A 23,436-nucleotide genomic window follows, 5' to 3' on the forward strand; every position below is an offset into this window, starting at 1 on the left:
AATATCTTTTCAGGAAGGTGAAGAGTACAATGTAAGGGTTTTATGTTTTTATTATTTTTAATTACTAACATAAGTACATAGTTTATACATAAATAATACATATACGTAAAAATGTTGGCATGAAAACAACATTTTTTTTTTTGTTTTAATTAAATAGTTTTACAAAGTGGTTGAGTGTCACAAGCTGTTTAATTGCATTTTTGTTTCGTGGACAATGTTTTTACGCATATACATATATTTTTTGTATAATAACTTATTACAATCTGGGGCTATATTTTGCATTTCTTTTATGTCAAATTTTTATTTTTGTTTAAAAGTACCTACCTAGCACTTTTGAATTATACCTATGTATTTACAAAACTTAATGTGATTAAATATACAAATTGGTAGTGTAACGTTACTTCTGTGCTACAAGTCTGCTAAATTTAGTAGATGGTACCTAATTGGATTTAAACACGAGAACATAATATGCAGCCCTGTTTTCTATGGGAATAATTTTGGCAGTCAGATTCAGCTGAAAGCATATTACTTATCGCTTTCTTCTACCTGTTATTTGCACTTTTATGTTGTTTTAAGAAAATATAGCCCTAGATTTCGATTATACAGGGTTGTTGCAAAAAGGTTTTTTTTTCGCGAATTTTGAATTTCTGGTTTCAGTTTCGGGCTTAGATATACCATGCTGCACATCTACATAGGTTTCGGCTTAGTATACCCTTTTTGCAACACCCTGTTTTATCAAATTATTACTAAAACTCACAACCACCACTATCCTAATCTACTCTTCTTCATAATTTCTACTTCTTAATGCACACAAACCAAGTTGCTTCCATTTCAAAATTTTGAACAAATCTCATGAAATACGTGTTTAGAATAGCAAAGAGGCTAAGCCCCTGTTCCACAATGTCTGGTTAGTCGCTACCTGTCGGATAAAATACATGCTGTCACTGTCAAAAAAATAATAACAGAGAGTGACAGCATGTATTTTATCCGTCAGGTAGCCACTAACCAGACATTGTGAAACAGACCCTAAGAATAGTATTTTGAATTACCCGTGAATGTTTCGAATTAGTAAATACAACAATATTACTCATTATTATGAATTGAATAGTACTTACCTATATTAATATTAAACTAGCCATACCAATAATTGTAATGATTATTTCATTAATTAAACACTTTTAGGTTACACAGAAACCTGCAAATCTTCAAAAAGTAAGTGGAATCCAAATTCAAAATTGTAAAAAACAACAACTTTTTTCATTTGGTTTTAATTGGCTTTTCTGTCCACTGCTTTTTATATTTGCTTTTTATACCTATTACTACTAGCCTGGCGATGACAACTAAAGTAACACAATGATTTTGGTTTTAGTTTAGTCACAAATAACTATGTATTTAATAGGTGTTGGTACTGTTGGTATTGCAAAAACAAATAACGCACATTTACAGTCGGCAAAAGAGGTTAGTAAACACCAATATACACATTTCATTATATAATAATATATAAATATTGTTGGTTTGTGTTTCAGTTTTTTTCACGGCCTCCTCCCATACTACCTCCACGTAAGTATAAATTCATATTATTCAGTTATTCGCCTATTTTGAAATAAAAAAAATCATGAAAAATGTAAACGATGAGTAAATTTTTGGACTACAATAGCTCTTTTTACTGTAATAAGCCGAAGTTCCTATGTCATTGTTAATGATTGTACTTGTTCAAGTAAATCAAAAGTAAATCCCTATTTAATGCAGATTTTTGTTTGTTTACAGCCCCGTTAGAGAATCTGGAAAAAGGAGAGAAAGGTGATTCCGTAAGTTGTTAAACTCAAAAAAAACATGATGTAAAATTGTTAACAAATAATTTCAAGTTACGAGTATATTATTATAACCTAGATACGTCACATAATCATTTAATGTACCTCTCAATAATCTACAGGTCACATCAAAATCACATACGTTTCCTTCACCACCACCATTCTTCGTCACCCATTCTCCCACTTTTAGCGTCGACACCGTCATCCGAAACGTTATTTGAATAAACAAGAAAAGTAAAAACCCTGACTTAATTAATTTCAGTGTGAATGTTCCGCGGAGACAGTGTCGCAAGTACTCCTGACAATGCCAGAGCTGAAGGGACCGCCTGGGCCTGAGGGACCCCCAGGGGCCGATGGAAACCCTGGCACTACAGGCATGACTGTAAGTTATCAGTAGCTCTACCCCTGATTGGTCCATTATCATCTTCCAATAATTACCTGTTTGTTTTTTTTTAAGTTTTTTTTATTGTGGATAGTTTATTTTCAGTAAAATTTTGTTGGCACTTGAATGTATAAGTCGTACTGCGCAACTCTTACTGAGCAACCAACTAGGAACTCGAGAAATAAAATTACTTCATGTGCATATTTTTAGGGTAAACAAGGTGATCAAGGTGTAAGGGGACCACCAGGACTGAAGGGTGACACAGGAGACCGCGGTGAAGATGGGAAACCAGGGATCGATGGACTGCCCGGGGATAAAGGAGACAGAGGTACAGATGGTCTTCCGGGACCAGTTGGACCAACCGGTCCATCGGGACCACCTGGTGAATCTTGTAAGGTAATTATATTTATTTTTATGGATAAGCAGAATGACTAATTTGTGAATTTTTAAAAAGGATAACATCTAAAAAGCTGTGATAAAAATAAAAATCTCAAATAGATGCAATTAAAAAATCTTGTAGCATATAGAGGTATGAACGCAAAACTTACAGCAAGTAGTATTTATGTCAGTAATGTGATTTTGGTGGTTAACGTAGACCATTGGTCAGTTACCCTTATTATATTGTAACAGGAAACATCCAAAGATGTGCAACAAATAACAGTAACCGGAGCCAAGGGGGAAACAGGAGCTCCAGGACCAACCGGCGTCAAAGGTGATGTTGGAGAGAAAGGAGAAAGGGGATTGCAAGGACCACAAGGCGAAAAAGGTGACCAAGTAAGTAGACCGGTCTTGAATATTCTCCTTATTAAATAACTAATAACCCGCAGCAACTTTGGTTTGCATTTTTTATTGGTTGCATTGTGTGGGATAAATTAGCATGCAGTATCCTTACCATAGGCCTAAACCCTTCCTCCATTGAAAGGAGACTCAAGCTCCAGCAGTAAGTACGTGTTGGGTTGTGATAATGATCCTTACCATACCCAAGACTCTGGTTGGCTGGTGGAAAATTTTTTATAAAAAAAAACCGAAATATTTAAAAGAACATAGGTACAAGGTTTTAAAATAAATATCTAAGAAATAATTGAGATTTTTATGAATTGTAATTCCCTGAACTTATGTTCTAGGGTCACAAAGGATCTGAAGGGGTGAGAGGGGAGAAGGGAGAGAGGGGTGAAGCTGGTGTGGACGGGATACCGGGACAACCTGGCGCTCACGGTAGACCAGCAGAAAAGGGGGAGAAAGGTAAACTAGTTGTAACAAGCTCTCTTTTCAATAACAAATAAAGTTACTTTTAATGTAGCTAATGACAAACAACTCAAACGATAGTTTTCTTAAAAATAAAATCCATAATAAATTTGATATTAACAGTTTATTTTTAATAGGGGACAGGGGTGAACAAGGTTATAAAGGGGAGCCAGGAAAATCTGCAAAATTGACAGATTTATTGGACCCTACTATGGACCCTGCTGACGGTAAGTGATTTTTTTATTAAATGCGTTACTTATTGCGTAACTTTTAATGTAAATTTTATAAACTTCAATAAAATACAGTTTCTAAATACGCAAAATTTAATAAAACACTTAGTTAAAACATTCAACAGTTCTCTCTTTTTTAAAGACTATAATGAGACTAGACATTTAAAAAATAAGGGGCCTCAATAGAGTTTGGACTTGGATCCGATAAAGAAGGAACACTCGAAATGAATTTCAATGTTTCCCAAAATTATTTAGGTCACGTAAGCGTACTATTGTAAGTAGATTGAATCTACGGGTATTTCTGCCAGTATTGGTTTTATTGGCCTCATCTTTATCCTTCTTTTGTCATTTTTTGGTTAGATGAAACAATGGATTTTTATCTAAACATTTTTTTTACCCGTGAACAAAACATATACAAGTTAGGCTATTATTCTATACGGTACATCTAAAATAAAGTTTTCAGTTTTACCTACCCAGTTATTTTATTTTGTTACAGAGATTATTACACCAATCGGTCAAATAGTAAAACGTTAGGTTTTCATTAGCAAAATTTATTTTTATGCATATTTTTTAATTGTATTGACATTTTTTTCATCCAAAAGGATGAAAAAAACCCTCTGCTCAGTAATGTTTTTTTTTGTTACAAATCGGTTGTGAATTCACGAGGAAAACTTATGAGCTTTTATTTGTAAAGGTTTTGCCTTCATCAAATTGAGTTTGTTACCATTTTCCCGTGTGACGTTTTGGAATGAACAAATCTCAATAAGAAATAGTTTCATTTTCCTTTCTCTTTTCATTATGTCGGTAAAATGTACGGTTCCACTTGCTATAGCTTTCCTTTGCTTCGCCAGCAAAAGGAACCTATTGTGTATTGATAAACAATAAATCAACCTTTTTTACGTAAAATATAGCGGCTAGGAAAGTATTAAGTATCACTCATAGGTAGATAGAGTTATTGAAACTGGCAGTAAATAATAAATTCGTGCACCAAAAGACACTAATGGATCACTTGTTCTTGATATTTAACCGGCGTACCCAGGACACTTACTTACCACTGACAATATTCTGACTAGCCAATCGTTTCACCACGGGTAACAAATCCTAACCCTTCCTAGTCCCACAATCATACGATTGTTTATCATAGACAAAATAATTATTATGAAGAAGAAAACTATTTTATTTTGTATTGTAATAATAACAAGCAAAATTTTCTTCAAAGTATTTAGGTATTATCAAACTCGTTTTATTTAATTACATACCTACATTTAATTTTTAAAATACCTACAGTACACCTTTAGTACACATACCTACATACATTTCCAACAAAGAACCTCTCAGTAAACAATTCCCAAACTCATTTCCAAAGCCAGGAGTCGCGTTCATTCGGCAACTCAAAAGAAAGCGATGAGTTAATAAAGTAACCCTCAGACAGCGAGAGACTCGCATGGAACTCGTTACAACATCTCTTACTGGCGGCGTGAAGGGACCAAGTAATGTACTTACAGAAGTACATTGTGATACGAGTGCGGAAAGTTGATCACTACAGTCTCATCGCAACACCATGCTTATACTACGCCAACAAGTACTAGAATGCAACGACGTTGTTCCACACTTATAATACCTACCGTATAATAATTATAAATCAGCTAATAAACGCAGTCATACAAATAACGCTCAAATTATTTCGCATGCAAAACAACATGTCATCCAAAGCGTCATAATTTTAAAAAATATTTTTCATTTTATAAAAAAACAGACCATCATTCATTTATACAAAAGCTACATGAGAAGAAGCTAGTGTGATACAGCACAGAAAGTGAGGTTTTCGAGCAAGTCGTATTGGAAAGAAAGTTTATTTGTTTAGCAATTCTTCCCGGATATCTGTAAGTAACGCAACGCAAATGTTTGTGGAGCCGCAGAAACGCCGCTCTTCGGGAAAAGACCTCGTTTTTTGCTCACCACGTTAGCTTTGCTTACCACGTTAGCTTTGCTTTACAAAGGCCTATTTTCTCACTAGAGTTAATCTAATTAAGCATATTATAAGTACTTAAGTCCTACTCAACGAAGATTCAGTAAATCATAGTGAGCATTCAGCCAGTCGTTGAATTTATGAAAGCTGATAAATACAAAAACGCTTGAAATTGTATATGCTTGATAATTACGTTTTTTTACGGGTCTTTAACTTTACAAGCAAAAAATACAGAATGGCAATATAGTGGCAAAATTAAGCCAACATTATTATTATTTATACTCTGTATTTATTTTCAAAGGAAGCAGCGTGCAAGTATCTGACGCTCTTGTATCACATTCAAATACAGTTATTGAGATGTTTAATATTTTATTGCAATATGTAATTTCATAGAAAACAAGTTCCTACGTATAATTAATTTATTCCATTAAAGGTTATAAACTTCTTCTTTCTTAAGTATCGAGTGTTGCTTTATAGATTACACATTAACTAGGTATATAAAATAATGTTAATATTATTATTATTTATGTATAAAATTTTCATGATATAAACTTTATCATCAAGACATTCAAAACTATTTCCGATCCAGTTAACTTTGATTGACATATTTGTTAGATCATAATAAATACTCGTTAATATTAAATTGTTCTATCCAAATTTTCGCTCCACTGGTTTATGTTAGCCATTATGATAATGTATTAAGACGTCTCCTTCACAAGACAATGTAGGTAGTCACAAATACAACTCGTTTATAGGTCATGATAATAAAGTTGTTATTTTACTATGTATTGTGTTTTCAGTGGAAGCGATCGTTGAAAAGCTGAGAGGCTTCAAAGGAAATACTGGAGAACCCGGTCGTAAGGTGATAAAACCATTTTTATTATTAGCATAAAGTTTTCTCTTTTGAATGCAGACCTTTGAGATAAGAAAAATAACCGATTTGGGAAGGTAACCTTTCCTGGACCAATATTTTATAGGAGTAATAAAAATATTATTATAAATTTGATTTTATACATCCAATGGACAACATTTCAAAAAACTAAAGCTGCTATAAATCGAAAACCATTTCGAGATTTAGCTCTAAAGGCCACAAAAAAAATGTTTTTGTATTTTTTGGATGTATCATTTTCGAGAAAATCATAAAATAGTAAAAAAGTGCTGATGACGTCATGCATCAGGTGCGATGCATTTTGATGATCAAAGCCTATACATTTAAAAACAAAGTAACTGTCACTTTCATTTTTGATTGACGTTGACGTTTTATCGTGACGTTGTTGTTTATTTGGGTCATTTTCATTAATTCTGTTCTGACACTTTCTGACTATTTTTTTTATTTATTATTAAGAGATGACCTCTATATAATATGTCCCAGAGCATGCCACCGCCTACACAGCTGAAAAAATGCTTCTGCTTATTTTTTTACATGATAAGTACCTACTTTCCATCATTAGAAATATCAAGGTCATTTGAAAATGACCCATTTGTTGGTTGGCATGTAAACAAAGTTTAAATGTCACTTGTCAGTGTCATTTATGTTTTTTTTCAAGACTCAGGCAATAGACAAAAATAAAAATTGAGCATAATATGTGACGTCACTTCCGGTTTTAAAATAATTAACTTTAAAGTTAAAAATAACATACAAAAATTTATGTATATACAAAATAAAAAAATACGGGTCCACTAATTTTCTATAAACTTTCCGAATAACTAATAAAAATATAGGGTAAAGAAAATGAAATGTTGTCCATTCAAACGCATATGACAAGCGGTAAAGTGATGACCTATTTTTATCACAATAACATCCTTGCTCCACCTATATAGCCTAAGTGGTATGCAAGAGTACAAGAGTAACTATACAGCTGTCAGCAAAGATTAACATAGAAAAATAAAAAACCGACTTCAAAAAACCACTAAAATGTAAGTAATAATTTAAGGTTTACACAAATTATATGTGACAGTACAAATATACCTAAGCAGGAACTGTTCTTTTTTGATGTTGGTGCAGTGACAAAGTAATCTGAAGAAATATGGCACCAACTTCAAAAAAGAACAGTTCCTGCTTAGGTATATTTGTACTGTCACATATAATTTGTGTAAACCTTAAATTATTACTTACATTTTAGTGGTTTTTTGAAGTCGGTTTTTTATTTTTTTAAATTATTATTTTATTTTATAGTTTTTGTTTATTTGCAATAGTTTTTAATCAAAAGTAAGATGCAAATGATACCAAAAAGTCCTACTAATCAATACGAATCATTCAAGCCTAAACACGAGGTAGTTGCTATATACCGTTGAGGAGTTCCCTTGACTGCCTTCCGTTACCATCATCAGATCAGCTCAAGGTCACCATCATATTTTATTGTTATAAGAACTATATTTACGTTCTTAATTTCATTAGAATCGGTTAATATGTGTCCAAAATGGAAATTCATACCCTGTTTTTACCCCTTTACCCACCCTTAGGGGTGAGATAAAATTCTGAAAAAAAATGGGACCACCTGGAAGCTCAACCCAATACAACAAAAAAAGAATTTTCAAAATCGGTTCATAAACGGCGGAGTTATCGGTGAACATACATAAAAAAAATATAAAAAAAAATAATATCCCGACGAATTGAGAACCTCCTCCTTTTTTTGAAGTCGGTTAACAAAAATATATCGTCAAAACAGAATAAAATATACCAAAGCATAGTTATAAATACAATAGCCAACAATTCTTAACAACATCTTTTTCCAGGGTGACAAAGGCGACAAGGGAAACACAGGTGCTCGCGGTAAAGATGGCCGCCATGGGAAGAACGGGGCCAGAGGTGAAAGGGGTCCTAAGGGTGACATGGGACCGAAAGGCTCAACTACTTCTATTGAACCAAAAGAAAACAGGGATATGCACGTTGAAGTAAGACATTTTAGTTAAAATATAGGTTAATTTTTAAGATTTTTTTTGAAGTAGTGTAATAGAATTGAATAATATTTTTCGTAGGGACCTCCAGGACCTAAAGGCACTGCCGGTGAAAAGGGTGACAAAGGAGAATGCATCAGTATTGATAAAGTAAGTAACATTTTGCTATTAACGTAACTTTTATCTAGATCCCTAATTGTATAATAGTTAATTGTGTAATAATAATAGTTGCCCGAACGCAGCGGTGGCGAACGGACTTCTATTTTTTTTCATCGATAACCTGTAATTGCGCGCGAGTGTGCGACCAAAAATAATATTTTAAAATGGTGAAGTGTGCCAAGTGCAGTAAGCTAGTAGGTAAAAAAACACCTGGAGTGCAGTGCAACAAGTGCAGTAAGTGGTTACACGGCTCCTGTGCATCCCTAACCACTGAGCAATTGACCGCTCTGTCCCTAACGGATTCCGTCGACTGGAAGTGCCGTAGTTGCTCCTGCACGGCCGGGGGCAAACCAAAACGCATCTCGGTCATCCTACCAGACCGGGAGGATGAAGATTCTGAAGCTGAATGCCCCAACCTAGGAAGTCAAGAACGGTTACTGTATGAAATAAAACAAGAGGTTCGCGAGATGCGACAAACGGTTCGAGACATAATTCGCGATGAACTACAAAGTACCCTCAAGTTTTATTCTGACAAAATTGATGATTTCGGAGAAAGAATGCACGATCATGATTCTCGAATAAAGATAATGGAAAACCAACTTAAGAACGTCATAAATAAAAACACCAACCTAGAACTGAAAAACGAAGTCCTTGAGCAAAAAATCAACAGAATGGAGCAAGCACAGTTATGTAACAACGTCGTGATATGCGGTGTCCCTGAGGAAGAAAAAGACGCTAAAAAAGTTGCCATGCTGGTAAGCAAAGCGCTCCAACAAAATGCTGACGACATAATTAGCGTTCACCGGAAGAAAAAGCCCATCAAGCCAGGCGCCGCCCAAAATTCCCGCACCATTGCTGATGCGCCAATCGTAGTGACCTTGCGGGAAGGCTCCAGCGAGTCCTGGATACAGGCATCCAGGAGCAAGAGCATCAGTGCCAGGGAGCTCGGTGCCAATAGCGACTCCAAGATATACGTGCGTGCCTCACTTAGCCCCAGCACAGCTTTTCTTCTATGGAAGGCCAAAACTGAATTGAAGGATAAATCTCTCTGTAAATACGTATGGTGCAAGGACGGCATGATAATGGTGCGAAAAACGGACGGAGATAAGAAAATATACTACGTGCGATCGGCGGCCGACATACAAACGATAAAAAAGGAGCTTAACAAGTGAGATGGCTGAAGTTAGGTATGTACTACACTCATATTATGCCTATCGTCGATTGCTAGTCAATACTGACACTTAATTATCCTAAATGGACTGTCACGAACAAGGAATAACTGAAACTACACATAAAAGTTTTATAGAATATTCATGCGAATTGAACCCACAGCTAAACAACCTATTATTGTTACACGTTAATCTTCGATCGTTGATAAAGAATCACGCACAGCTAGAATACATTATCACAACAAGCCCATCAACCATCCACTTGATAGTGGTAACGGAGGCTAACGTATCTAATTTAACAAAAAACTTATTCGGATTTGAAAACTACACAATGTACACAGAATTACGAAGCAAGAAGAAAGGAGGTGGCATAATCTTGTACGTACATAACAGTGTTACTTTTCTAAAGCAAACAGTGAGTTCATATTATTTTGAGTGCTTATCTGGTGAAGTGATAACCACCGATGGTTATAAATCATACGTGTGTGCTATCTATCGGCCCCCAAAGACAAATGTGTGTAATTTTATTGGTGAACTCTCGAGGCTCTTATATAAATATCCTATGAACTCTAATTGTATAATTGTTGGTGATATGAATGTGGACATAATGGTAGCCAGCACCCAAGCAAGTTCCTATCTAAACCTTCTATCTGAACTAGGTTTTCTGTGTTGCATTAAACAATATACTAGAATTGAAACCACAGCAAAAGGCACATCCAAAACGTGCATTGATCATATCTTCTTACGCGATGTAACTGCGCGTTATCACACTATTCAATCAGCTGTTGTACGAAACGCATTAGCCGACCACTTTATAACCAGTCTCGCTATAAATTGTCATCGTAGGTCAAACCAAAATACTACAACAACCAAGATAGATAATAATAAGGTAAAGCAGGAGCTTGCTAAGGTTGACTGGAGCCCAGTATTTGATAGATATAGTCCAAATAGTATACTAGATTTTATAGTGCAGAAATTTGATGCTATATACGAAAAATGTACTTACACAAAGACAGTAAATGTTAAAAATAAGAATAATAATTGTAACTGGATTACTAACCAGCTTATAAAAATGTCAAGAAAAAAAAATGAACTCTTACAACTACATTTAAATGATACTACTAATAAGTATAACGAATTAATTTATAAAAGGTACAGAAATAAAACTAACAAACTGATGAACAAAACTAGAAATAACTATATTAAAAAAGAAATATGTGATAATTTTAAAAATCCAAAGAAAATGTGGGAAATTGTGAATAGGCTAACAGGTAGGGTGATAGCAGCTGTCGATGAAATGCTTCTGAACTCATTTAGACTTAAGGCAAAGGATTTATCCAATAAATTTGCTCATGACTTTGAAAGTAATGTATTAAATGTACTTACTTCTTGTAGCGAGCCGCTGCTTGAAGAGAACTCATACATAAATACACCTTCCGTTTCTCTAAGAATTGGTAAAACAAATGAAGACGTAGTCTATAAAATTATTAAAAACATGAATGAGAGAAAGAGTCCAGGGATAGATAAGATTAGAGTCAAGGATTTGAAATACATCAGTAACAAAATATCTCCTGTATTAACCCACCTTATAAACCAATGCATATCTACTTCCACTTTTCCCGATAAGTTGAAAATTGGATTGATTAGACCAATACATAAAAAAGGTAGCTATACAGATACAAACTTCTACAGGCCCATTACGATTCTCTCTTGTATAGATAAAATAATAGAAAAATATTTCGGTAAAAAAATTAATGACTTCCTTTCTGGCAACGACATAATACACGAAAAACAATTTGGCTTTCAAAGAAAAAAAAGCACATCACAGCTGTTATCACAATTCACTGATGAGGTAAATGACCACCTAAATGATAGGAAACATGTATTAGCGGTCATGATTGACTTTAGTAAGGCATTTGATACGCTTAATTATAAAACGTTGTTTAAAAAAATGCAGCAGAATGGTATACAAGGCCCTGTGCTGGAATGGTTTAAGAACTACCACGAAAATAGATTTAGTACCGTCAACATCGCTGGTGAATTAAGTGAGCTGAAACCAGCACTGCAAGGAACAGCCCAAGGGTCGATTATCGGCCCAACAGAATATTTAATTTATGTCAACGACATGTGTAAAATATTTCAGCATGCCTCTGTGTACCAATTTGCTGACGATACCTGCTTAATAACAGCGCACAAAGACTTAGAAATAGCGCAGTGCAAAATGCAAAACGACTTTGACCTATTGTGTAAGTGGGCTCATGATGTTGGTTTATCGATAAATTACCAAAAAACTAAAATAATGCATATCCACTCGCCATATCTCAAAACTGCATCAACTCCGACGGTCATAGCCCACGAACACCACTGTATGCACTTATCACCTACCCACTGTGATTGTAAACGGCTTGATATCGTAAATGAGCTTACATATTTAGGTCTAAAAATTGATAACAAATTCACATGGGGCCCCCACGTGGAACACGTTTGTAATAAACTAAGAGCACTACTGGCCAAATTCAATATCCTAAAATATAAAATGCCGTATAAAACGCTGAGACTATTGTATATGTCATTAGCGGACTCAATAATTAACTATGGTATATCTAGCTATGGGAGAACGTTTAAAACAAATATCCAAAGCATATACAATATTCAACTACGAATGTTAAAATCCATAGTTCCATTGAAAGTTAAATATAAATACAAAAATAACTACAAAAAACTATTCCAATACTGCAGAGTCATAAATGTATTCGACAAGATTGATCTAGCAATTGTCAATGAATATCACGAAAAAATTAATCTATTACATAAAAAAGTAAGACCCAGTAACCTTCGTACTTTAATTAATACTCCTACCTACGAACTTTGTAAATGTAACAATGAATATGGTAGAAGATCTGCAAGATACATACTACCGCATATTTTAAATAAGCTCCCAAAGGAGACTCAAAATAAACTTGAACTTAGTAATAAAATACAAACAAAAAATATATTAAAACGTTATTTCATCAAAGAAAAGTACGGTCCGTGTGTGTCAGACAGATCTCCTACCGCTCCACCTCAACTAAACTAGATATTACTGCCTACTTCAACATGTTCCTCACTTTCTGTTATAAAAATGATGTATATATGTATACCTATGTACCTACTTGTATACTGTCTGTGTACTTACATAAAAAAAAAGTTCCTAACCTTGATGTCTAAATTAATAAGTGTTCCTAGGTACTTGTACTTGTACTTACCTACTTATACATACATAAATGTTTATTTAAATAATCCTTAGCTAAACTTACCGTATGTACCTGCATACATCTACCAACGTAATACTAACTTGCATGGTGTGTGTAGGTGCATAACTAGGTTGTTTTCTGGTATTGTTTTTGTTTTTTGCACTTAACGCTGCTACTGAAATAACTTTTTATAACTAAGTATAATGTTAATTTATAATATTTTATTATTTTTTTTACTTATACGCTGTTCTAGGGTAACAATCTAAGGCTATTATAATCTCACCTAGTAAGTAGATTAAGTCCTTGGATCTTGTAATTCAAAAATTACTTATTTTCTTGAAATAAACAGTTTAAATTTTAAAATTTTTTTTTTAATTAGAAATTAGGATAAAATTTCTTCACAGAGTTGGGAACTCGTTAATCATCGCCGCAGTTTTTTCATGATATTTATTTCAATACCCTATAATTAAAATTACTGATAGATGATAATACCTAACTAGCTTTACAAAAACTGATGAACAACCTAACAAACATACCATAACTCACTAAATAAAACTACCTAGTGTTGCCACGAATAGTGAATTGGCCGAATACCGAATACCGAATATTCGGCGACGCTGCTGGCCGAAGCGCCGAATATTCGGCGCTGAAACCTGTTTTTTTTGTTCCTGGAGCTGCTTTGAAGAAGTCGCTTCAGATTATATGAGAAATGCTAATTATTAGGAGGCAGAATGCTGTGGCAAACGAGTTGAATTTTTATTTGATAATAGTTCGCCTAGATCGGATGGCCGATCCTTACAAGTGGTGGTCAGCAAACAAAAAACAATACCCGAACCTTTTGAAATTTGCAAAAACTTATCTTTCTTCACCTGGAAGTAGCGTTTATAGTGAGAGGTTATTTTCTGAGGATGGTTACAATGAAAAGCGCAATCGTGGGCTACCAAAAAATGCTGAAATGCTCGTTTTTATCCAGCACAACTTAATACTGATTAATTTTAAGTAGGTACTAAAATGTTGTGATTTGGAAATAAATACACAATTTTGATTAATATAACAAGTCATTTTTTACATGATTTATATTCAGTATTCGGCCCGAATAGTACGCATTATTCGGCCGAATACCGAAAACTGAAAAAACTGGCCGAATAGGCCGAATACCGAATAGTTGCCGAATATTCGTGGCATCTCTAAATAAAACCATTACTTATCCCAACCAGATCAAAGGACCAAAAGGTGATGTAGGCCCACGTGGTCCGCCAGGCGTAGATGGTCCATCTGGTCCACCAGGCGTAGGCTGCAACTCCAGCTGCACCGGCCAGCCGGGGCCGCCCGGACCGCCTGGACCACCCGGGGTCTCTATCGTTGGACCAAAAGGGGAACCGGGGGAATTCGTAGCTAAGAGGAAATATAACAGCTACGATGTTGGACTGAGTAAGTATGTAGATGGATTATACTCATGGTAGGTACTTCTTCTTCTTCTTTTTCTTCACATGAAGAAGAAGATGGTAGGTACTTATAGTGAGGTAGGTTAATAGATGTTTTTTTTTCGGTATTAACAAAAATATGTAACTTTATTTTAGAATATATTGACTCAAATAATTTCAACACCGATAGTACCTACTCGTACCAATACCCATATCATTTTGTATATCCAAATTTTAAGATTTAGCTTACATACTTATTAAAACCTTTTTATTTACTCCATTTATAAATCCTAAATTCAGTATAAAACGAATTCCTCATAAATATACGTGTGAAATTTTACGAGCGTACGAGAAAAGTGTTATGTTTAACCCCAACTTAACTTGAAGTGGGGTTGAACAGCGCAGGGGTTAGAAAACTCTTCAGCAAAACGCACTTGACGGGGCTGAAATGGTTACATGTGAGAAACATTATTTTCTATTTAACACCACTTATTTCTAGTGCTGGGGTATTATTTTCAGAATAGACATGCACAGTAAAGTTTGTATATAATATACCTGGTCAACTGCTATACAAATATTACACGTCGTCACAGCTATTTCTGAATTTTCAAAAGATGTAGAACAAATGTTTTACAGACTGAAGAGCTGAGTTCGACTCCTTTGGCTTACTACCTTTTTCCTTAAATTATATTTAAGTATCCAACATATTTTATTATTTTTTGTGAATTTGTGAATACTTTTTATATTTTTTCAATATTTCACAACATTCTAACATCTAAAGGTAGGTGTTATTTGTATTTTTATACTATATATTATACAGGTGTAATATAATAATAATTATATATTATAGGTAAAAAAACATATACAAAAACTTGACCCCTTCTCAAATTTTTCCAATCCCACACACATAATTAATTTCCCAATACTTTCACAGACGAAGTGGACGACGACCACGATGACGAAGACGAGTGGTACACCAGCACCACCGTGATCTACAAGTCATCCGCGGCGCTGTTCAAGCGAACCTCAATGACGCCGCTCGGGACCCTGGCGTATGTCATTAGAGAGAAGATGCTGCTCATGAGAGTTGATGACGGATGGCAGTACGTTGTTGTGAGTGCTGTCTTCTTCTTCTCCTTCTTCTATTGCCTCTTCACTACGGGAGGTTGGCGGTCAGCTCTGCATATTGCAGCTTCTACAATGGCCACTCCCGTCCATTCTCTTATATTATATACGAAGCTACGACTTTCTCCTTCTGCCCACGCGTCGGAAAAGTCCCCTCTACCTATTATAAATATAATAGAATACCTACATTTATTTGACACCACACATACAGAGTTATCTGTAACTTCTTATTCGGCAATGCTGTTGAAGTGGACGCACTTGTATTAATTTCTATGCGAAAAATAATGAAAGCGATGGGTCCGTTGCGCACGATGTCGAAAGGTGTACGCTTACCTTTAATAAAATTAAGATTTGCAATACTAGAGCTAGTGTTTGTCAGATTAGTAGTCAGATCAGATCCTAACTGGCAAGGGTGGGGGCTGCGCGCGACGGGAGAATGCCAGTAGAGGTTAGTTTTAACTACATAGAGTAGGTATAAGACGATACCAGAACTAAATAGACAATCTCTTGCAGATGGGATCAATAATAGAAGCTGGGAAGTCAATCAAGAATAAGTACACGACAACAACATACAGACCAGAGCCGATTCCTCTGAGTACATCCACTTCAGATGCGTTTGGACAACTCAGAGACGCACCTTCGACTCCGTATAGCAATGAAGAGAAAAGATTCGTAAGTAAGGTAGAAACTAAGCTGAAAAGTAACTAAGTTTTCAAGAAATCCATCAAATAGAGAAAATCATGTTCAAATTCACAACTTGAAATTTTTGGCACCTCCTTCAATGCTGTTAATCTTAATGTACTGTTGAAGATGTATTATCAAGGTTTACTACTTTTATTTTATCTTTTTTGTAAGTTCTGCATAAATATATCTCGTAATTTTATCACCAAAGGGCGAAGCAAATAAAATTTTGCATTTTTTTCTAAGGATTCCGAAACATCCTTTGAAAGAAGTAGGTAGGTATTCCTTACCTATCCAATATCTTGTATACCTCTGACAACAATTTCAAAATCAATCCTACACAATAAATAAATGTATTTCAGATACGGATAGCAGCTCTAAACTACCCGTACACGGGAAGAATGCACTCAGAGTCCTTGAGCACGGGTCACAACGCGGCTAACTATGACTGCTATAGACAATCTAAGAGGCATTATTACAGCGGAACCTACAAGGCTTTTTTGGCTAGCGAGTAAGATTTTCTATAATTCACATCAAAAATACATAAATCATCACAAAATACTTAATTAATGCTTGTCAACAGTTTACATAATTATATCTATTGCTAGACACTACACCTACACTAGACAGGAGGTCTACCCCCTATTAGATAGCGAACTTGTTTTGACGACGATTTTCGGATTCAAAATGTATTGAATTTGACAATACCATCTTAGTTTTAACTTAGCGATACCACCTCAAGCTCAACTAACTATATTTAGCAATTCTTTAGTAAATATGTTTAGCCCAGCATAGAGTTTGACGCCAAAGCTTATTCATACATACAAATAGACTTGAAGATCTCACACTTTCATTTATATTTCAGAGAACAAGTACTTAGCTCTATAGTAAAGCCCTCAGACCGCATGTTGCCGGTGGTCAACATCAGAGACGAAGTGCTTTTCGATTCTTGGACCAGCATCTTCGAAGGAACGGGTGGATTGTTCCGGGGATCAGTGGATATCTACAGCTTCAACAGGAGAAATGTTATGACTGATCCGCTATGGCAAGTTCATTGAAATGGAAGAGGCACTACACTATGATGCTTGGTCCATGGTCGCTATCGGTGTATTCTAACATTGCCGTTGCAATCGCTTAACTTCTTAAAGATGGATAGAGTACTCTTTATTTTTACACCAAGAAATAATATTTTTTTTACTTGACAACTTAATGAGGGTACAAAAGGCTTCGCTTATCGCTTAAAGCAACCTCTACCAGAAAACCTTTGGTTGGATGGACTAAAATTGACACGAAAAGGGTACAGTGTATTTACTGAAGCTTTACTGAAATGTATCTACTGCACAGGCCTAACAAGGCGGTGTGGCACGGAGGCAACACCACGGGGGGTCGCTCCGTGCACGACTGCGACCGGTGGCAGAGCGAGAGGGAATCCGGTCTCGCGTCGCCACTGCGAGACCATAGACTATTAGGGCAGGATATGTAAGTACAGAAGGTCTAGCACGGGGCGTAGGAATCGCACGCCAAGACGTGACAAAAGCTTTGCGTCGCGCTCATTGATAGTGTCTAACCCAAATGGCAGGGGATTTTGAGGTAGCTCCTGAGTCACGACTTTTCGGATGACTATAACAATTTTGCAATACCCTGTAAATAAGTTTTATATGCACCCATATAATGAATGATTCTCAAGAAAACTTCAAACAAACAAAATCATTTTATTTTTATATTTAATTTTTATGTATATGCTTACCTTTTTTTCAGATATCCTTGCAATCAACCACTCATAGTGTTATGTGTGCAAGTTACAGCCACTAGCACTACGCACAATCATTTAAAACAAATTCAAAGAAGACAGCGGCATAAACTGTAAGTATAATTTAGTAAAACCTATTATTATTCTGTGCTGTAGGTAGGTACATTTTACAAGACTTGTTTCTGCTGATATAGCTTGTATTTAGTTTCGGCCAGTTTTAACAGTTGGACATGTATGGAAATACTTTTGCAGCCATAGTTTCAGTACAAAATATAGTTACTGTCCATAAGGGACCATCCAATTTTTACCTTAAATCGTTGCTACTAAAACTATCGACCCTACGGCTATTAAAGATATTTACCAGGTATTTTCCTCAAGAACAAAAAAATATCAGGCAAACCCCATGTTCGGAAAATGTTGGGAAAAATCGAGGGTAAAGAAAAACCGTTGAAGCTTGACTAACAGACTTCACCTGGCCCAGGGGGTAACTCCGACTTTGCGAATATGAAATAAATTCTAGTGTAGAGTAGAAACGTATGAAATCAAAGTGAAGTTTGGCTGCAAACGACACGATATGAGGGCTTAGATTCTCAAGTCACAAAAACAGTTTTACAACTGTAAAACTGAATACATTCCCACGATGGTCTGAGAAACGTTTTTAATAACCATAAATGTACATAACATACCTAAAACATAATTATAGTAGTCAAAATAAAAACGATACCTACCAACCGTTACTTTTGGTTTGTTTGGAGCATGTATTCATTTACTAAACCTTAAATAAATAATAGTGTATTCGCAAAGTAGTAGTGAACCCTCAAGTCCTTAGATTCGCATGGATTGTTTTCACTTCAGCAAGAAACCGACTCAGCCTTTTAGCGCTGTCATGATACCGCTAAAATGCTGACTAAGGTCATTTCGAGAAGGCCATGGGCGGAAAATAATCATTGGTTGTTATTTCTAATAGAGGGTTTCAATACCAAAAAGCGATGATTTTTTTGTTACCTGATCCGTGTTTTTATTGGATTACGATTTTTCCGGACGTTATTTTTGGCTATCTAGCCTAGCACCATTATTGGAATCGAATTAGAACCTTGCGGTGGATTCTATAAGATATATCTGGGCAGGCAACTTCTAAAGCAAATTTTACTGTTCAATCCTTTCAACACTGTGGCAAAACAGTCTTTTTTAGCATTAAATTTGTCCCCAATAAGTAGAAGATTAATCTGATTTTAACCGACTTGGAAAAATCGTCTGTGTGTTTTATAACAATGTCAGGATAATAGCTAATTGTGCGATAAAAGACATGCTCACACTCTCTAAAACATAATAACAGAGACTGTCAGCATGTCACTTATTCTTATTCCATAGGGTAGCCATTACCCATATTTAAATTTTAACATTTCGTTATGAATAATTTTAAGGTTTAATCTTTTTTTTTCAGGGCTAGAAGAAGAGATCATCCTAATCACGCTCACGATCGTGTAACAGGTCTATACAATATGACCGATAGATATTAGTAGAAAAACCTAGATAGGTAGGCACTATTTCAATCAAACTTCAAAATTTTCTTTCTCAACCTCATTTAAATTTTTTTCGGTGCTATCTCCAAAAAATATTAAGGCTATTTATTAAGAGTTTGAAATACTTATACGTAAATTTATTATAAAAGAAGATAGGTATTTAACAGATCATTGTAGGTATTTTATAGTTATTTTTATAAAAGTGATGTAGGTATGACATTATTATTTTGTTACTGCCATTGCCATTTAGGTATAGCTTTTAACCAATTCAAATAAAACCAAAGTTGTTTGGTTGTAGGTATTTTAACATAGGTTAGATAGCATTTAAATTATTTTTCTACTGTTATTTGCGTAAGAGATTGTTTTATTTTAAGTAACTATAGGTACATAAATAAACAGGGTTTTTTTATAACCCAACATTTATACCTATTACTGTAAGTAACATAGGTACATATAAAATCTAAATATCTATCTTAAATAATGTTAAATAAATAAACAAAGAATATTATATACACTTACTAACTAGATTAATAACTAGTAACATTGTTTTTAATAATCTTTGGCAGGCTATTTAATGTAAATATTTCTGAAAACACATCCTTATTTTTTAATCCCGTATCTTACTTTGAAAAGAAATAAACATTTTTATCAAAAAGTTTATGATTTTTAGACTATAATTATCCCAGAAACTCCTTTATTTTTTAACTGAATATGTTTTTAATTATTTTACCCACACATGAAATAAAGCAAAACAACAAATAAAAACATCTCACTGTGAAATAAAGTGTTTAAGAACATCAAACCGAACAAATGGTTTGGAGGACACTTCACGCGAGTTTGAGCTAATATTCCCGAAGTTTGCAAAGTACTTCTGCAAAGTACTTTATAAGATCAACATTAGGACAAAAATCCAATTTCTCTTCGAACCCACAAACTTGTGAGTGACCGGTAGACCCAACGAGTTTTAGTTTCGTGAATCAACGATGGACGGTATATTATATAGAGAGCTCTATACTGCGGTTTTTTTTAAATAGCCTGATTTGTGTCCCGCTGCTGGGCAAAGGCCCACTATGAGAATTATCTGGTGTATAATTTTCCCATTGTGATTATAGTTCAGGATAATACAAGTTGTCCATACTTACTTAATTTATTATGATTTAACAAACAAATTCTGAGATGTTTTTTTGTTGGAATTTATTCAGAGATATCTGATATTGAGACCAATAAAAATTCAAGGTTATTCCTTAGTTATTTTACGTGATGAGCCGAACGGCGGCGTCCATATATTTTCTTGGTCCGAGAAAAGCCTCTTTTCACAGCCTTCGTCGTTCCGCACGAGGAATCACAGACTAATATAGAAGTTATAAACGAAAGTTATATTGGATGCTGCAGGTATCAGGATAGTGCCTAGTAGTTGATAACAATGTATGTTTAGGTATTTTATTACGAACAATTTAAATGGAAAACTATCTAATGAAAAACTGACAGGTGACTTTCAAAGCGGATGTTTGTGAAATGCTCCCCTGGGCTTGAAATGTTAGCGTCCACTTTTCAGCATCGTACACAACAGCCGCATCGCATTAAGTACATAGGTATTATACTTTGTATAGAACTTCACATATTAATTTGCATTTGAGACGCTTCTTATTGGATACAGATGGAGATTCTCCATACATAAGTTCTATAAATCACATATTTGGAATAGTTATAATCTTATGAATTTTGTGGAATTTTAATAAATTTATCTATTATCTTATCTTATCTTATATTACTACTAAGATGTAGTATACTCGTAGTAAGACAACGCTTGTAACTAAATCCACTATTAGTTCTATTAGCGCATTCAAACGGTGTAGATCGCACTAGCAGAAGCACCTACTAGAGCGAGGTGCCGCTCTCATACTCATTTGCAATGAGATGGAAGTGCCCGCAGAGCACTCGAATGGCTAAGACTTTACTTCTCTTGGCTCGGCTTCTTCCGCAATGGTTCGCACATTTATAATATGACTATAATAACAATAGTTATTTAACCCTTATTCGGCCATAGGATATAATTTTGGATCCCACATTGTTTTGAAATTTAACCCCGTTAGTTAAGGGCGAAATCCAATGAAATAAGTAATTTCAGTAGTCCTGACCGATTAAGGGTTAAATCATATTGAGTGAAAGACGCTAATCTTGGTCTCTGGTCAAGCCTTTCACCAAGGTGACATGCCTAGTCTTCTGGCTCTTGCGTGTCACCGGTACGAAGAAGGCCTAGGGCCTAGGCAAGGTATTATTCAAGTAAATTTCTGTTTTAATCAATAAAGAGTCTAGATGACTGGTGAGTGGTGATCAGTTGGAAAGTAAAGTAAAGTAAAAGTAAAGTAAAAATCATTTATTTGCGTAAAAGTGGTAATAATACAGGAAAGCAAAGTAGTTAAACTAGACTTGGCCCAAAGCCTCACTTAGTGGTGACGCAATCACTACTTGAACTGAATGTTTGTGAATAATCTTGAAATTTCAGTGGAGACTAAAGCCCGTAAAACTATTTTACATTAGACAAGATTTTTAAGTAAAAATCAGAGGTCATTTAAATTTTAAAGGCTTTAAATTTGAAATGTGGTACATGGGACGAGAGATTTATTGACTTAAAAGTTTTTGTGGAACAAGAGTGCTAAGATATTTAAGGATGCAGGAAGTACAGAATACCTACAGATAAAATTCCAGTAAATTTAAAAATAATAATTTGATAATCATGTTTATAATAATAATCTAATAATCTGTGGATCTGATAATATCGCAATATCTAGGTAACAAAAACGTTAATTTCCCTACACTTTTACCCTACTTATACCTATACCATACAAATCCAGCCCGGCTAAACGCGAACAGTAAAGCGAAAATTACGTACAGTCGGTCATTACATAACTTTAGCACCAGCTTTTAAAGTGAAATCACACGTTAAAATGTCCAACAAACAACACGCGGAACTATTATTATAATAGTGCTAATTAAAATGTATTTCCGCTGTGGCGAATTTCACTCGATAATAAGCTTTTATTAACAATTTGGTAAGCGTGTTTACGTGCATTCCAAATGCTTTTCGGATTAAATTCTAGATGCTACTGTTTTGTGCGGTTGTGGTCCTGGGTGTTTTCACCGTGGATGTAAAAAGGGTAGTTATAATTTTACAGTCAGTGTATAAATCCTGTGCTTCTCTCAGTAGTAAAGGGTGCAATGTCGGTGCAGCAATGCACAGAATAGAGCAAGGCATTGTAGGAACGAGGAAACTCTGATTTTGACGTAGACCTTTGGTGTAAGATTTACCTAATATTTTACGTGAACGAAAAAGTTTACATCATAATATTATCTTATTCAATGCAGCATCATCTAGTGGTCACTAAAATTAAACAAATGAATGAAGCTCTAGGAAGTTGACAGATAAATAGGTAGGTACGTAAACATCCATATCCACACTCACACTCCAGGCACTGTGGTACGTACCTAATGACTAAACTTAGCCGTATTATCAATGCCAGAGTTAAAATTAAAAACTGATTTACAGCTCTGAAGTGTGAGCTGAAAACACAAACCAGTTTAGGTGGTCTACTCCTGCTTGGTGAAACAGGTAGTGTCACTCTCTAAATCAACGAACGAACGAAAGAAAATTGTCACGCAATCGGCACGTTTAAAACTACAAGATAGAGTTGTAGTTAGGGCTGCAGTTTTGTTTTTATGAACCTTCGTATCGCTGAACTAAACACGGCTCTTCTTTGTTGTAAAGTGTACCGATTGCGTGACAATTCTCCTTTGTTGCGCTCCTAAGTTTATGGAAAATGAAATTTAGGATCAAAC

At 35.0% G+C, this 23,436-nt stretch overlaps 2 protein-coding genes across 4 annotated transcripts in view; both read left to right on the plus strand.

Annotated features, from left to right (window-relative positions):
- Positions 1-1,354, plus strand: part of LOC125490973 (collagen alpha-1(XV) chain-like) — a 43,910-nt gene extending 42,556 nt beyond the window's left edge. Inside the window, exons 7-8 of the mRNA XM_048631583.1 lie at positions 14-31; positions 1,183-1,354. Of these exons, the coding sequence (XP_048487540.1) occupies positions 14-31; positions 1,183-1,326 (162 nt within the window). The 3' untranslated portion in view covers positions 1,327-1,354. The remainder of the gene's footprint in view (positions 1-13; positions 32-1,182) is intronic.
- An 84-nt stretch (positions 1,355-1,438) lies between these two features.
- On the plus strand, positions 1,439-19,662 carry LOC105387212 (collagen alpha-1(XV) chain-like). Of its 3 annotated transcripts, none has more exons than XM_048631580.1 (18): positions 1,439-1,560; positions 1,768-1,808; positions 2,074-2,193; positions 2,404-2,589; positions 2,824-2,967; positions 3,318-3,435; positions 3,576-3,665; positions 6,438-6,499; positions 8,374-8,532; positions 8,617-8,685; positions 14,314-14,527; positions 15,455-15,633; positions 16,159-16,326; positions 16,689-16,837; positions 17,192-17,371; positions 17,671-17,805; positions 18,085-18,189; positions 19,521-19,662. In XM_048631580.1, the coding sequence occupies exons 3-18, from the start codon at positions 2,116-2,118 to the stop codon at positions 19,594-19,596; spliced, it is 2,112 nt and encodes a 703-aa protein (XP_048487537.1). In that variant the 5' UTR covers positions 1,439-1,560; positions 1,768-1,808; positions 2,074-2,115; the 3' UTR covers positions 19,597-19,662. The 3 variants fall into 3 exon arrangements, with proteins under 3 accessions (XP_048487537.1, XP_048487539.1, XP_048487538.1); XM_048631582.1 differs by having other exon boundaries at positions 16,159-16,317; XM_048631581.1 differs by having other exon boundaries at positions 1,768-1,800.
- The last annotated feature ends 3,774 nt before the right edge of the window (positions 19,663-23,436 follow it).

This window comes from Plutella xylostella, chromosome 29 (genome assembly GCF_932276165.1).
Source record: "Plutella xylostella chromosome 29, ilPluXylo3.1, whole genome shotgun sequence".
Lineage (NCBI taxonomy): Eukaryota > Metazoa > Arthropoda > Insecta > Lepidoptera > Plutellidae > Plutella > Plutella xylostella.